Source organism: Neopelma chrysocephalum, unplaced genomic scaffold (assembly GCF_003984885.1).
Source record: "Neopelma chrysocephalum unplaced genomic scaffold, ASM398488v2 Primary Assembly neopelma1_23b, whole genome shotgun sequence".
Lineage (NCBI taxonomy): Eukaryota > Metazoa > Chordata > Aves > Passeriformes > Pipridae > Neopelma > Neopelma chrysocephalum.
Window position 1 is genome coordinate 9,544,544 of NW_020897692.1, and position 17,297 is coordinate 9,561,840.

Below are 17,297 nucleotides of genomic sequence, written 5' to 3' on the forward strand. Positions count from 1 at the left end.
CATCTGCAGGACGAAAACTGAAGACAAAACCTCTGGCAAGCAGACCTGAACCCTGTTCCTACTACAAAGTACTGTAGTTGACCATCCTGCTACTTGCTTTCCTGTAGCTTTGCTCCAAGCTGACACCCAGGCAAAAGCCTTTGCCATGATCCTAGCTTCCAGGTGCCCATCTGAGGTATGGCATGCAATCTCAGCAAGGAAGTTACAGCAAAGTTACAAAACCTGCATGACTACTTGAGGCAGTGGCTCAGGAAGAAAGGGAGTGGGAAGCGAGATAATGCTGTACAGATATGTCCATTGCCAGTGCACAAGATGCCTGCTAAAACATGACTGCTTTTCAGTTGACACTGATATATCTATTCAAATACATTTGAATGCTGCTTGCGAAAATTGTCATGTTGACAGGAACAGAGATTGAAATCAAGTATCTGGTATCCAAAGAAACCCAACCATAGGGCTCCAATTAAGGAATCTGTTGTCACAGTGGGTCAGAGCACAAGGCGGTGTGGTCTGATATCCTTTTCCAACACGAATCCTTTCAGGAAGGTAAGCAATTCCATTTCTGGCAAAACATCCCAGGTGTTTGAGATCAGAGGTTTAGAAGGAATTCCCAAGCCAGAGATTACATCTCACCACTTGCATCCAGTGCCAAGGATCATCCTAACCTCCCTGAATGCATCCAATCTCTTTTTGAACACGCTGATACTTTTGGCTTCCTCAATATCCCCCACTAGTCTAATTCCAGATGCACTTACATTTTGCATACTGAACTCTGCTATCTTCCTTTCATCCTTTCATTTCTAAAAGTCTGACTGATCATTTCATCAGGTCCTATCCCTATGCAATGCTGATTCCTCCTATCCTATCCTATACCAACTTGGCCAGAGTAATAGTTTCCTAAGGAAGTCATACAGCCTTTAGCCTTGTCTGGAAGTAATTTCCATCTCTTTGGACCCTTTCACTGGTTCTCTCTATATTCTCTAGTTTTATTAGATCCTTTTCAGGGACTGCAGACAGCATTCAAACCAAATGCATTTATGTAGCAGTACACCAATAATTTGTTGTGTTCTCTTCCTTTCCCATTAATTAATAGTCTAATTAGGTCCTTCAGTACCAGGGTTTGGCAGACATTTTCAGGGAAGTACGCATAATGCAGAAAAACCTTCCCCAAATAACACTCCAAAGCCCCTTGTGTTATATGTATATTAAGATACATTCCTCCCATGTGAATTTCTTCATGTTCTGGCAACATAGGCTTTACTTATTATGGAAGGCATATTTAGCAGTCTAATTTACAAGCTCCAACATGCTTGAAGACCAGTATCACATTTACTACCTTCCATTTCTGGGTTCCTAAGGCTAATTTAAAAATCGCACAGGACCCCTAGAACATCTATTGGAAACTCCTTCAGACTTCTGCAGTCAATACCACCTGGGCCCAGAGAGCTTTATCAACTGTCCTAAAAAGCTGCACACCAATTTCAAATTGTTCCTTGGACTTACCTCTAACAGAGCATGGCTCTTAGACAAAAATTTCTGAGTTCCTCAGCTCTGAACGTTGATGCAGGTGACTTGGCTTTTCTGTCAATCTTCTCTTCCCAGAGAAGAAGCTAGAGCAGCAACAGAAGCATCCTCTAACTCAAGGCAAAATACATGCCAAAAGCCAGGATTTCTTTGGGTATTCATCTGCTCTCCCTAAAATCAATTCTTTGTTCACATTTGCATTGCCCAGCACACACCAGTTAGGAAATGTCTTTACATTTGCAGTGCTGGACCTCTGCTAAGATTAGACTAAAAGATTCAGGCAACCACTCACCTTTGAGTCAAGTACACAAGTCCTGCTGAAGAGATAAGACTCCTGCTTGTCTCATTACTGAGGTACCTTCCTGAAATTTTGGTCAGTGATTCCTAGTGGATGGCTCAGGATTCCCTCCATCACACAGCAGCTGCTGCAGTGCCCAGTATTCCTCAGCCACCATGGAGGAGACTTCACTGCCTTCTGCTGCACAGAACTGTGCGTCTGCGTATCATGCCCATTGCATGAACATCCAAACACCATGTGGATGACAAATTTTATGCCTATTAAGAGTATTTCGAAGTATGATGCCCCTCTGCAATAGCAGCATCAAGAGCTTTATCCCCCACCAAGTCACTGAACACAAGCAGCACTGTACAGGTTCATGGCACTGAACAGCTTTCTGCCAAACTCCAAACAGACGAGACAAGAAATGTAAAGAGACAAGACTCACAGAAATATTTTAGCCATGATTTGGCAGAGCTAGGCTCAGTTCGACTTGATCTTAAAGGTCCTAAATGATTCTGTCCAAGATTAAACAGGAAGCAAGAATCAACCTAACTCCTTAAATATAGTTACTTCATTGTATTTTTAATTGGTTTTCAACAGCTATATAAGATAGAGGAAAAAACTTGAGACATAGACAGAGCATGTAATAATCAGCTATTCAAAGCTTACCTGCACTTATGACATAATTTGCATATTAAGTGGGTATAGAGACAAGGCAGAGATCCTTACAATACTGTAAGAGTTAAGACTAATGGACTGAGACTGTTTAATAACTGACCTATTCCTTGTGTTTATTCAGGGTTCAGAATAGTAGTACCACTATTCCACATTAAATTAGTCATATCTTTCATTGCAAAAGCTGCCTGGATTTTAGCAACTCACCTGATTAGAGCCAGCATGTTGGAATTGCATCATGTTTAGCTGTGGATATTCTACTTGCCAAGGGGAGGAATTGAGGTGAGAAGTCAGATTTTTATCTCAGGTTTCATTTCAGCAACTCCCATGAAAGTGTATGGGTAGGCTGTACAAAGACTCCTTCTGTGCCCATACAGGTGTACACCTCTATCCTATGAGTAAATCACACTGCACTGCCTGCTCCATTCTTTATGGCCTTTATCTTGCAAGACTTCTCTCTTGGCAGGTGGGCACAGATAACCAAGTTGGGAGGAGATACATGCATCCAGCAGGAAGAGAATACTTCTCTATTAGCTGAAACAGGATGTGTCAGCCATGAGTGTCAAAGAGAGAAATATGATAAAGTAGTATTTGTTTTATCCTTGCTGCTGAGAACTCACACAAAACTGAGGGACCAGAAAGGCAAGAAGAGCATAGACAACCAGAAGGGAGAAGCAAGCAGTTTTTAGTACTTAGTTGCCATAACTGGTGTCTGCAAGGATTAGCCAGTGACCCTTGCTGAGGAGTTCAGGAGTAAGTTAGACTTCTAGGGGTGTACTAGAACTCAAGTTTACTTCAACTATTTATTTTTTAATTTGATACTTATCACCATTCCCAGAATCAGCTAACTGTTTAGCATGAAACCAATATCAGGGGCTTAAAGAAAGAACAGAAACACACAGGAGTGACCAAAACAGAGCAACAATTTGACTACTTTCCTTCAGACTAACTCATACACTGCTCTGCACTTTCGACTGTTTGGGATTTAACCATTTTCTTCCTGCCTAGCCACATGTTCAGCAGTAGGACCTTAGAGTTCCTTCCACAAGGCTAGATAAGCAGGAGTCTGACTCCTCCAGCACCATGAGGATAGATTTGTGCATAGATTTGTCTTGCTCCTTGGTCAAGTGTCCTGGGAGAGGCAGCGAGCAAGCAGCCTCCTTTTCTTATATTTGTCAAGGACTCAAACTCCATTTAGTGTTTGAATTCCAACTAATCATGCAGCTGGTCAGGCTGAATCATAGAATCATGGAATCATAAAATGTCCTGTGTTGGAAGGGACCAACAAGGATCAAAATCCAACTCCTGGCCCTGCACAGACCAAGAATCCAAGAATCACCATGTGCCTGAGAACTTTGCCCAAATGCAACCTGAACTCAGGTTTGGTGCCATGAGTGCTTCCCTGGGGAGCCTGTTCCAGTGCTCAACCACCCTCTGGGTGAAGAACCTTATCCTAATATCCAACCTAAACCTCCCCTGAGCCAGCTTGAGGCTATGCCCTCAGGTCCTGTCACTGGTCAGTTATGCTATACCCATCCATAAATAAAAAAGCAAGTCACCCTTCTGCAGTTAGGTTTTTTTAGTGTCAGCTGAATTTACTTTTCTACTCTTCATGTAGCTGTGGTAACTCAATATTAGCTGATACAGAGAGAGAGAGAGAGAGAGAGAGATACTCTGGTTTAGTCAGCCATCTTCCCTCCCATTTTATACACACAAAATGTCCTGAAACATGGCCTTGAGGGTGACAGTAATGCACAATGGGCATTTTGTAACCTTGAGAAAGCTTCAGACAGCTACCTGTTACTTGACATTTAAGATGGCAGTTCTGGTATTTTCTGTTCTTTAAAGCTAATCACACATAGCTATTCTGTACTGCCCTTACACTTTTCAGATCCAGCAGAATCTGAGAAGGGAGATGGATGTTTGTAAAGCAGAAAAAAAACCTGGAATAGATTGAAGACTGGTAAGTGGCAGCTGCCAAGGTAGACAGACATCTTGTAGCATATCACTGATGTGGGGAAGGAGTATAAATCAATTACCCATTTGCAATGGAAGAAACTTATTTAAAAGGGATGACTGATAACCCACTGCCTCTCATCAGCCCAAGGCCTCTTTCATAAGCTCCCTCTCACACCAGTTATATTTCCTGTGGGTTCTTTAGCAGTCATGCAATGAAAGAAAGGTTTGATAAACCATACAGTACAACAGAAATATAAGGCATGCAGCACTGCTTCTCAATATTCAACACAAACTAGAGAAGCAAAATTGGCAAAAGATAACAATTACAACATTAGAATAATTATGCAGAAATTTTTCAAGATCTGTAACCTAGACAAGTAGTTGGGAACCATTTCAATAACAACTCCTTGAAAAGATGTTTCTGTAAAGATTTTCTTCACAAGGTTTTCCCTGAAGAGACCAATACTCTCCCCCCTCTCCTGAGAATGCCAGAAATAGTGTTTCAGTTCCCACACCGTTAAGTAGTCTCCCAAACAGTTTAGAATATGAAATGTGTAGAACAATAACATTTTTCCTCATTAGCTGCAAGCTTGAGATCTTATATAAATAGTAAACAGACAACTGGAGTACCACTAGCATTTGTATTCATTATGCATTAAAGCCTGGGATTTAAAAAAAAAATCAGAAAGACTATTAAAGGGAAAAATTCTTTTTCTCTAGAAATATGGGATAATTATCTCCTACCCCAACAGACGACTAATTGAGATTCCACACTCTGTTTCATATAATGACAATGAGATCAACAACAAAGTTAAGTTTATCATTCCAAGTTTGCCCTTACAAGGGAGATGTGCTGTTTCTGCCTGTGCTCCAACACTGGGGTGAGCACACATTCTCTGCATCCCCTGCTTCAGCCCTCCTCCCAGACCAGCCTGCTATCAGGAATAATTCCCACCCCTTATCATATTCCCTGTGTAAAGTGGAAAATCACTGAAAAAACCTGAAACAAGGGAGGGCGGGTGCTGAACAGACACAGGAACACTACACCCCAGAATAAAGCTCTTTTACAAGCATTTGTTCCATCATAGGAGGACAGGCCTAACTGGCCTATAAAGGTGGTGCGGGTATAGAGTTTTGAAACACAGACGTTAAGCTGAGGTCTGATAAAATTACTGATATACAATTCTTCATTAAAGACTTTTTTAAAAGCTGCTTCTTCAAATAGTTGTGTTGTTTTCAATATGAAATAATTAACAACAAAGTTTCCCTTCTATCAAGCGATGTTTTTATTATATTAGCAAGCTCTGAAAACCTCATTTGAAAAGCAAAGCTACTAAAGTTTGGGGGAAAAAATACAATTCTTATGAGTTTTATGTTGTGCTCTCTCTCATGTTCTTCTCTCTCATTCTTCAGTTCTTACAGGGCCATAAAATCATCCAACAGTGTTAAATCAGTGGCAGGAAAGATAGCAAGAACATACTGAAATAAAGTCTTTCCTCCAGTATTGCTGTCCAGGTAGTGAATTGTAAATATCTCTTTTCTTTGCTATTAACTCCAGATCTAGACATTGTGATAGGGCTCTGACTGATACCAATAAACTATTACTGCTCAGTATGCAAGCATGGAAAATGGCTATGCTGTGAGCTGAAGAATCATGCAAAGCACAGCTGCCATTCTGTATCTGGACTACTGCAGGAAGAACTGCATTCCAGTATAAAAAGTAACGCATTTCATTTCACAGATGTTGACAACAGTGATTCCCCATAAGCACTAATGGCAAGTAGAACAGAGCATGCAGCAAAATATGCCTATTCCTATAAGATAATCTTACCTAGACAAAGAGAACAAAGTTCTCAGCCCTCCTAATACACATGGCAATGGCTGTAGCAGTTCCCCTTTTATAGGGTCAAACCAAAAGTTCTCAAGAACAATATCCATATCCTTAGAATACCAAACACCACTCAGTATTTTGCAATGCTCAAAGTAGATTATTAGAATTCTCTGAACTCCAGCCATATCTTCCCAAGGGAGCAAGACGTGTTGGTTAAAGTAAAATTCTGGCAGCAAGAATGACGATTCTCTCCCAGCCCCAGACAACTGACCTGCCAGGCAGCCTATGGATGGTGGAACTGCTATGAACATCCACCTCCACCACAGAGGCAGAAAGAATTTCCAGGCACTTGACTTGCACTCCAGTGCTTGGGACAACATAGCAACTGTCATGAAACTGAAGTTATTGTTCCAATTTAAAATTATTGGTCATTATTTTAACATCTTTCAATTATTTAAATAAATCTAAAATTCATACATTTTCATCAGCTGTAAATGAGTTAAAACAAACCTCGAAGAATCTAATAAGAATCACAGTAAAACACAGTTCTGCTACATTCAGTGCAATTTAGAGAGTGTTTAGTATTAAAGCTTTTAAAAATCCAAATTAGTGATTTCTGACCATCATGAATCTTGAAGGGTTTTCTATTATTTTGGAATTGGAAAAGCATAGTAGATTTATAGTAGCATTTCTAATAGAACAAAAGCCATTTTATTCATATAAATTCATAACAGCACTGATGCTTCCATCATACCACTTAACCACAGGAACAGCTCAAAAACTGGGTGACATTTACATCTATCATTAATGCCTCTCTCAGCATTATAACTGATGGCTTATACAGAGTGCTTATTTCCTTAGTTACAGTCAAAACTGGGCACAAGGTATTTCTTGGCAAAGGACAGAAAAGCATAACACTCTGTTCATGCCATAGGAGATCTCAAGAGATATTTACATGTTTTTCGTGTACATCAATTGGCATTTTTGGAATTTTTTTTATTTTAGCTTCAGAGGGATAAGAGAACTCAGATTCTCATACAAGTTTTTGTACTCCAGACACTGTAGTGCTTTGTAAGTAACAGACTATAATCACCAAGTAGCCATTGTCTTTGTTCAACCCAAGTAGTATGCAAGGAGTGAAAGAGTCCATGGTGAAAATCATTCCATTAAATTCTTTTTAATGACCTGCAAGCATTATCAAAAGAACACAAGGAACATATAAAAATGCAAACTTCATGCTGAGTGTCCTTTAAAAGCTAGCAGCACAAAATACTTATCGAACAGACCAGACGTGTTGCATCCTGAACTGTAGTACATCATTTTGTTGTCCGTGTTTTCTGACTACCGAGTTCCGCAAATGCTGATACATCAAGACTTTTACCACTGTTGCACTGTTCATATAAAGTCTGAAAGTTAACAAACACACAAATTATTCAGGTGAACGCAGTTGTATTGTACATGGATTTAAACTATATAACAAACATTACCACTTGATATAAATCACATAGTAAGGTATTCCACACCAGAATTTCTCCAAAAATAAAAATACAATTTTAAGACAGCTCAGTTGTACCAGTTGTAATGCAACTTAGTGCCTAAAAGAAGATATATGTGCTGACTTAGCAGTGTGAGCAAAGTTATAGAGCTTCACAAGTCAGCAGAGAACCAACCAGTTGCAGAGATTTAAAATCAAGTTTACTCCATTAATTGTCTCTGATATGGAAACACCAGCATGGAAGGAGAGAGGTATTTGTCTAGTCAGGGTGGGCAAGCTTTATATGATATGAAAAATCAGTGGCCACAAACATCACGATATTCTTAAAAGGATAATTATTTGTTCACCCTCATATTAAAAAAAAAAAAAAATTTACTTACCCTTGCAGCTCTAGAAATAGAGTTGGGAGAATTCAAGCCAACAAGCTGGCCAAGGATGCGTTTCATTTCCTCTGTTGTTCCTTTTGCACTCAGGACATCTGCAGTTAATTTATAAGTATGTTGAAGTTGTATACATTACCAGTGCAGTTTTTAAGTGGTTTAAGAACTAATATACTGAAGTCTTTTCTGAAGCAGACATAGGCACCACATAAAATTGAGTTATGACAACAAGTGTAAAGTACATATACAAGTAAAGCCTTTTTCAAGCAGATATAAATATTATTCAATAAAATGCATTTTCAAATAAATGTACCTGTTTGACAATGACTTTGAATTTGAACATAGGGATGTACCAGCAACTCCGAAACAGATATTCTTTGTTTAGGATTTCTTATTAAACAGCGCTGGAAATGAAAAAAAGAGGAAGAATGCTTTACCTATAAATTAAGAATTTTCCTAGGAATTAACAGTCGGGATATTTAAAAGACCCCATAGATGCATGTCAAAACTTCTTACTGCCAAACTACATACTCAGAAATACTCAAGTCACAATACAGTAATAGATTACTCTGAAGTTACTGACAAATGAAGGCAATTATGTTAAAGTTTGGTATCCTGCTTAACTCAAGCAACAATGTCAGAAGATTTGAAGATCAGAACCTACAACATCATTTCAATCTATTTCAATAACTCTAGCTTCATTAAATCTTCTTTTGGAATAAGATCTGTTACTACAAGTAGCAGTGAGCATTTATTTGTGAAAAGTCTCTCAAGCACAACTCATTCAGTTTTAGAAAATACACTTTAAATAAAGAAATTGCCATTATTTAAATTAAAATTAAATTTTAAGGGAAAGTTACCTTTAGCACATCTTGAAGATCCTTCTCAGGAATATCTGGGAATTCTATTTCATAACTGGGATCAACAATAGCATGTAGTTTATTTATTGGACTTGTTATGTGTTGAAATGGAGTCCTTCCATATGTCATACAGTACAAAATGCATCCCAATGACCACACATCACTTTTGGGACTTATCTAATATTAAAAAAAAAATTAAAGATTACTTCTCACTTAAGAAACTGCCCCTTCAGTCAATTTATCATGTAATTGTACAGTCATTTTATTTAACAGCATATCTACTTTCCATTGGATAACACATCTTAGTAACTATCACACAAAATCACCAAGGCAGCATGCCATTATCTATTTAGACAGTGATGTAGCGTCATTCACTGATGTTCCATAAGAAAGCTATTCTTATTATTTTTGAAAATCAACTTACTCGAAGAACTAACTTAAAATAAAATTAAAGTTAGTCCTTAACAAGTTGAGCAGCAGAATTCTAATTTTAGATTTATGAATAAACACAAGTAACAGCATACTAAATTAATTCAATCCAGAAAACAGTGAGACACCACAGCTATGTCCCCAAAGTTGAAAGCCACAGTTCAGTTCCTTGGGGTTTCAAGGATTCAGATCCATATTTCAACCACCACACCCTGTCTGTTCTTTGCAGGATGACTCTCCGCTTCTCCTGTTGAAGCCAAAGTACTTTAAGAAAAGCACACAGAGTGGGGGAGAGGAAGGACATGAGGAAACCACAGAGAACCTGACTCTCAGCACAGTGGTTACATTTTTGCTTGGATGAGCTGAGCTCCAGAACAAGCCTGCACTTGGCATGCAATTTTTAAAAAGGTAAAAAAGGTAAAAAGTATCATTCTTAAAGAAAATCCACTTATAAGATATTCTATCCTGTGTTTAGAAAGACAAGATTGCATTTCACTATGTAATACAACTTCCATTCAACTGTTAAAAAAAGTTAGTCTTTGTGTACATGCACATACATATGGATTTCTTTTTTTATAAATACTTTTTCACTTAACTGTGTATCCCTTAACTGAAGTTTGACTGCCAGCGTAAAAATGCTTTCCTTTAGTACTTTCCTCATCGTTCACATTCCATTGCCCTGGTCATGTTATAAAGATTTCTACAATTCACAGTATTCTGTAGCATAGAAAAATTCATAGGATATGCAGAATTTGTACGTGTGGCCCTAAAACACTAGACTTCATTGTATCATCTTTTGAAAGACTTTGTTAGGTATTATTCACTACTTGCAAGACCTGCCCCTCACATAAAAGAACTAAAAAATATGACAATGACACAAGCATCATCATAACTTGTTTAAGCAAACATACTAACAATGGTCTGTATCAGAAAGCAAATTTTCTTGCTTTCAGAAAGAATTTTCTAAGCCAAGGTTATTGATGCAGAATGCTGAAATGCAGCTGCATAAGAGCTTCGTCAATTCTTGGCAGAACGAAGCTAAAACAAAAAGGCATAAGCAGCACAACAGGCAACCAAGAAGTAACTGAGGAATGATTCTCTCATGTGACTCAATGGGAGTTTTCTGGGAGTTTCCTCCCAGAAACACACCCTGAAAACTCTAGCCTGGAGTGATTTCAGAGGTGCACAGCATGGTGGGCCCTTAAGATGCTCAAAAGACATTTGTAACATGAGTCATCAGTACAACCTCTGGTACATGAAAGGCTCATGTATTTCACTGTATATTACTGTTCGATGCTATTCACACTGATAACATGGTGGAACTCTTATATTTCTCCATAAAATTGATTTTAAAATATTTGTGTTTATTATCAGTTTAGATATTATCATTTTATTATTAGCTCCTCTAATGCCCAAGACTGTGCATCTGTTTTACTTTCAATTTTACTTATTCATTGAGTACTTATATTTTTCTAAATTCTATCCGCAAAACGTAAAAGTAGTAAGGGAGATTAACCTTAGCCTTCAATCTCTGCCCACCATCATCACAGCACAAAGAATTTTCTTGTGTTCAAGTTTCAATGGAAGATTTTGAGAAAACCAAGTGTTAAGATACATTAATGAATTACTTTCTTCTTAACATGGAGGGAATAGGACAAAAAAGACCATGTTACCTTAGAACGAGACTTCCCATTTTCTCCATAGGAAGACATATCTTTTATTGCTTCGGGTGGCATATAATTCATTGTCCCAACCTAGCCATAAAAAGGTAAAACCATTCCTTTAAGTGAATGCATTAAATTGAACTCACTTAATAAAAAACTTAGATTTTTGTCCCAAAACACTGAAGAGCATATTGAAAATTTGTTTCCATTACAGTTGAAGGCCATTGTTATTCTGTTCAACAAAAACATGTAAAAAATCCATATACATGAATATTTATATACACATATAAAATCATTCAGCATAAAATTTCAATATTAATTGAAGTTATTACAATAATCAAAATTATCAGCAGGTACTATAGCACTTTACAGAAAAGTGCACGTGGATTTTTCAAAAGTATTTCACCTGAGAATCTTTAATGATGCTTGTCACATCTGGCTGCATTTGGTTGGCAATGCCAAAGTCAATTAGTTTTAACATTCCATCAACTATCAGAAAGTTTGCTGGTTTCAGATCACTGTGAATAATGCCTGTAAAAAAAATTTAAAGTAAATCCAGGTTTAGTAAATCCAAGATACATAATGGGGTTTTCTATTCTGAATTCCCATAACTCTTGCACAGAGAGAAGGTGCAGATCAGCTTTAATCAGCCAAAACCAAATTATTCTCTGCAGATTCCTTAAAATGCTTCCATTTCTTTTTAAACAGTTACGACTTCTATGAGTTTACAGTTTTCATTATTACTTATTCAAATCTGCAGGCACTCCAAAACAGCTCCAAGAGATTTGAGTTGCAGTTTCCCTCGGTTCAGGACAGGCCCTCCAGCTCTATGTGCATGCTGCTGCACTGAAATTCTGCTCTGGAGCAATTCAGTGGCCTGTCCACGCTTGTAGCTTTCTCTTAAATAATTAGCTAAGCAGGTACTTAAAATAAAAGAATATTATTGCTTAGTCTAACCATTCACTGAGGAGTACACGTGATTGACTTCTCAAATGACTGACTTAAATGACTTTAGAATTTTGGTTATTATCTACATAATTAACCAATCCATCTTGATATTTTACAAAACTGTTTGTTTCAAAGACATCACATGTATGTACGTAGCCTGAATTTTAGTAGGTTTTGCTGTTTGCCACATCATTGAATGTTCTAGTGCTGAAAAGAAGTGATGATCTCTGCTATACACACTAGTCTTCACTCTTTTCTTAAATAGGAAAAGGATCCAAATCTGCCCTCTCCTTTATGTTATACAGCCAAACAGAATATGGATGTATACACTTCAATGACATAGGGAAAGATGAAAGAAAGGACTGAAAAACTCTAAGAAGAAGCTGACACACTGTCAAAGTAAAGATGACAAGGTTGCATAATAGCTGCCATTGATGTTTAAGCTTCTTTTGGATAGAATGAGCAGCTAGAATTTTAATCTAATGGAGAACAAGTAGAATTTGGAGTATACACTGTAGTCTCATACAGAAAATATTTTCTGGCTGTTGTAAGAAAACAGAAAGCATTACACAAATGGTGTTATTTGTAGATCCCCCTTGAGTTAGTGAAGTCTGCCTGGCATCAAGATTTACCTTTGTCTTCTGTTTCACTGATTTTTTTTTCCACAATACAGTAAATACCCATCTTTGAACATCACTAACCTTATACCAACATTAAGAACAATACCACCTCCAAAATTAGAACATATTCATACTTTCTGCCATATAACCTATACAAATACTGAGAATTATTTAAGAATACCATATTCATGGATTGTGTGAACAGCTTCCAGCATATTTTTCCAATAGCTCTTTCGTTCCAATGGATCAATGTTTTTTTTCTTCTTAAGCCAGCTATTGAGATCGATATTTCCACACTCCATTACCATGTAGATATGTTGATCAGTAATTTCACTAAAAATAAATATATATACTTATGTTAAAAGTTAAGGATATATCTTTTTATATAGAGACACTGGTTAAATAAAACTAGTGTTTACTCACTAGCCATAAAGGCGAATGATCTTATCACTATGTTGCTGCAGTCTACTCAAATGAGCAATTTCATTCTTATAGCTCTGAACAGTCTGTTGATCAGCTTCCTCTAGATTCACATATTTGACAGCATACAGCTGCTTCTTGTCATTCAGTACTTGAAACACCTGCAAAATAGCATCAGTTAATAACTTCACACATTCCTAGTTCTGATTTACTATGGTCCTTCATCTCAGCACAGTCAGAATATCAAAAGAAAAAGTGTACCTTTCCAAAAGGAAGAAGCAATGCAAAGCAGTTCAAACAAGTCAGCAGGAAGAAGGAAAAAAAAAAATCAAAAAAGAAGGCACAACTTACAAAAGAAACAATGCTCTACCAGAAACCATCCTGGTGTCACATTGTATTTCACTAGGTGTAGCACATCACAAGTCTGAAGTGTTCCTAACATGAAGATTACAAAATTACACTTCCCAGAGATATGGGTTTGATCTGCCAGTATACATCCATTTTGTCATACCAAGATCATTTACAGGTTAGACCACATGGTACATAAGAGGTTGCAAGCACCAAATCTGTTCAGTCTTAGGATGAGAAGGGTACAAGGAATCTTACTGTTGTCTTCAGCTATTTAAAGGGAAGGTATGAAAAAGACTCCTCAGGAATCATTGAAGTATGAGATGCAACAGACACAGCTAACAAGAAAAATTACAATTAAATATCTGGAAATTTTTTTCACCGCCACGTAGTCCAACAGGAAAACAGCTTGTCCAGAAAGGTTGTGAAATCTTCATCCTAAGCAATACTCAAAACTTAAATGCAAAAACCATGAGGTCCAACAAAGGTTGTGTGATGAGCAGCCTGCTCTATTTTAGCCTTGCTTTAAGCAGACTATTAGACAAAGTGACACGCAGAGGCCCCTGCCATCCTACCCCAATCTACAACTGTACGCTGCCAACACAGAAAGCTCTTCTTTCTAGAGGTCTCTGCTGACTGGAAGCTGGCTAATAGTATTCCAATTTACAAGAAAGGCATGAGGGAAAACCCAGGAAACTACAGACCTGCTAGCCTAACTTCAGTTTCTGGAAAAGTTAGATAATTTCATCCTGGGTACTGCTTAAAGGCATTTAAAGGACAATGCAATGATCGGGCACAGTTAACATGGGTTCACAAAGGGAAAGATCTCTAACTAACTTGATGCCTTTGGAACAGATCCCCCAGAAGCTCTGCAAAGGCACATGGAGGACAGGGATGTGACTTGAAAAAGGCAGCACAGCTTTACCAAGGGCAAGTCCTGCCTGACCAACTCAGTGGCCTTCTGTAACAGAAGGACTACATCAGTGGACTCGGGAAGAGCTACAGATGTAATCTATCCAGACTTCTGTAAAGCCTTGGACACAGTCCCCCACAGCAAAACTGCTTATGTTGTTAAGAAAATAAAGAATTTTAACAAAACCAAGAGATTTTGGTAAAATTATTTCCCAGGCTCCCATGAGCCCAGATTTCCTTATAAAAAGCTGCTCACTCGCCACTTCAGACATAGCTACAACTCTACTTCTCACACAAGTTACACAAGTGGTGAGAGATGATCTTTTCACTTCAGGAACTCTCAATCAACTTTACAAGTCACTCATTTCCCGACCATGTAAACACATTGCCCTGAATTACAGCCCCTCACATTGGGACATACATAATGCAGCACATCCTACAAACAGCTGATTTTATCAGGAATTTTAATGCTCACTCTACCACAGAAATTATCTTCAAAAGCAAAAAGTCTAAACAAAACAGCAAATTTCTAGACTCTCTGGGTCAAACACTTTGTACATGTTAGTACTGTGCACTCATTATGTGAGTTTACAATACAACTCCTATTGTGTAAATGAGTGATTGCCTAAAAGGATAAAGGAGCATCTTACCTTACTTGAGCCTCCACTACCTATTTGCTTTAATACTGTATAAACTTTTCCTTTGATGGCAAGACATTCGTGCGAAGGTAAAGAAGCTGGAACCTGTGTACATACAGAAAAGGTTAGAAGTAACTATTGATATACATGCAACAGAACTTAGCAGAGGTTCTATTGTTTATTAAGTTAAAATGCTTCAAGTTGTCTTGGTCTTTCTGAACAGGATAAAATTGCTTGCAAGCAGTAAAGCTTAACTTTAAATGAAAGCTAAAAGATCCCTAAAACAAAAGTATTTATATAATAATCATCACTTGGAACATAATACCACTGAACTCTTGCAAAAGATACCAATGCTCTTCACAATAGAAATCAAGGAAAGGGTGTTCTTTAACAAGGTGATGCCTTAAGCCCATAATGATTTTTTATTTTTCTACCTTATAAGTTTTATAGGTAATAGAAGTAGATTTTAGAAACAAACCCCTTTCTCCCTCCTCCCTGTAGCACCCCTTAGTTTATACATTCCTTAAGCCTCTCACCCCATTCCATACTCCCCATATCAACCCTACCCCGTATCCAGTAGAAAATGTTTAGTCTCTTAGTCAAGGCAAACCTGTCTTGTTTGGAGAACGCTTATATCTTGGCCTAAACCGCAGGATAGAGTCAAAGAACTGGGTGACACTGCTCTCTGTACCCCGAAGATGATGAAGAATGATGAAGAGGGGGTCCCAAAAAGCCCCCCGACCCAATTCCAGGAGGCGGGCCAGGGGGTGGACCAGGCCAAAAGTTATAGGGTGGACACACTTGGGATTGGCCAGATATTGCTATAAATGTAACATCTCGGGCACAGCCCGGGGCGTGCGCCGTGTAACATCTATTTGCCTTGGCATAATTAAACCCTTTCTTATCTCACCCCAGCTTACAGCTCCTAGATTTTTTTCGTAGCACCAGCTGAGTAGGCATCAAAGGCTTCCCAGACCATTAGAGACACCTCCCTCTTCACATATATTGTCAGAAACTAGATTATCTAAGAGACTTTCAGTCCCAGCATGCAACTGAGAGCTGTACTCAAACCATCTACTATTTTATTTGAAAGTAACTACTAGCCAGGAGATTTCAGTGTTGTGAGGCTGAAACAGCCTGTCTTGCCCATATCTGCTACACCAAGCCATAGAAAGGCTTCAAGTTTTGTTTATTAATTTATTAATACTTATCCTCTAGTAGGAAGCTTAAACCTATCCCCTAGTTTTATCTACAGTTGGGAAGATTCCTACCTGAATGTGCAGCACATGTAAGGTAACCCATTTTTACATGATCTCAGGCCACAACAAATGCATCCAAGTTTGTGACATCTAACAAAATGGAGAAGACATGCAAGTCTTCAGGTTTTTTACCTCCCTCAGACTCATGGTTTTCAACACACATTGCTTCTCTTTACTGGTACTGCACTGTAGTGGGTAGTAGCACTACAAAAGCACAGCAGAACAAAAATAGAGACTAGTTCTTGTCTCTGTCATTAAGTAGGATCTGAAAAGGCTTAGGTTGCAGACATAAAGGCTTCAGGATTTTGACACAACTGAACTGATTTTTCAAGAGCTGACTTATTTCATCTAGATTCAGACATACACATGAAGAAAGTTATTTTGAGAATAAGTAATACAGATTACTTTCCATTACTCATCCAGAAAGATGAGTAGTAATTTTAGATTAAAAAAATATATACATACATTTTACCTAAAGTAGTCCCCAATGAAAAGATGTATTTAAAAATGACAGAAGGTAGCCTAAAATTGTTACCTGCAAGCCAGCTTGATTTTGAAATGGAGTTGATGGAGTATGTGGTAGATAATATGGGAACTGGCTGTAGGGAGTAGAAATTTGACTTCCTGGTAGAAAGTTGTTCTTTACAACTGGTGTGCTGAAACTAAAGAAAATTATGAACAATATCTGCAATTAGTTGTATTTTTTAAAGATTATTTTAACAACAAAGTTGAAATCTTCAGTGCTTCTTGCAAAGCAAGTTCTATTGACTAGCAAGAGCACAAGCCTCCACTACATTCAATAATTAGCATTAAGACCACATTTCCTTCTAAATCAAGAAGTTCTTTAGAAGTAAACTGAAACTACAACATACTTAGAAAATACTTTTTAAAACACTAACTAAATCGCCATCTTCAGACACTAGTTGGCACTTCCCAGCAACTGAAACATGAAAGCACTCTAAGGTTAGAAGAGCTGACCACAAGACAGTTTGAGCCACACTTAGTTTTCTCCAGCATATTGTTGTTTATTTAAAACCTTTTTAGATTATCTTTTT

General features: G+C 37.9%; 1 protein-coding gene and 1 long non-coding RNA gene across 4 annotated transcripts in view; one reads left to right on the forward strand and one right to left on the reverse strand.

Annotated features, from left to right (window-relative positions):
* Positions 1 to 470: 470 nt before the first annotated feature.
* Positions 471 to 4,467, forward strand: LOC113972948. 2 transcript variants are annotated; one of them, XR_003536086.1, is made up of 3 exons: positions 471 to 546; positions 2,664 to 2,761; positions 4,371 to 4,467. It is a non-coding gene; the product is annotated as an uncharacterized LOC113972948 (long non-coding RNA). The 2 variants fall into 2 exon arrangements; XR_003536087.1 differs by having other exon boundaries at positions 483 to 546; positions 2,604 to 2,761.
* A 2,954-nt stretch (positions 4,468 to 7,421) lies between these two features.
* Positions 7,422 to 17,297, reverse strand: part of TTK (TTK protein kinase) — a 32,014-nt gene continuing 22,138 nt past the window's right edge. For both annotated transcript variants that reach the window (XM_027696710.1, XM_027696701.1), the window contains exons 14-23: positions 16,778 to 16,904; positions 14,996 to 15,088; positions 13,089 to 13,246; positions 12,847 to 12,998; positions 11,504 to 11,628; positions 11,107 to 11,187; positions 9,005 to 9,181; positions 8,458 to 8,548; positions 8,145 to 8,242; positions 7,422 to 7,675 (exon numbers count right to left, since the gene is read on the reverse strand). In XM_027696710.1, coding sequence (XP_027552511.1) covers positions 7,586 to 7,675; positions 8,145 to 8,242; positions 8,458 to 8,548; positions 9,005 to 9,181; positions 11,107 to 11,187; positions 11,504 to 11,628; positions 12,847 to 12,998; positions 13,089 to 13,246; positions 14,996 to 15,088; positions 16,778 to 16,904 — 1,192 coding nt within the window. In that variant the 3' untranslated portion in view covers positions 7,422 to 7,585. The remainder of the gene's footprint in view (positions 7,676 to 8,144; positions 8,243 to 8,457; positions 8,549 to 9,004; positions 9,182 to 11,106; positions 11,188 to 11,503; positions 11,629 to 12,846; positions 12,999 to 13,088; positions 13,247 to 14,995; positions 15,089 to 16,777; positions 16,905 to 17,297) is intronic.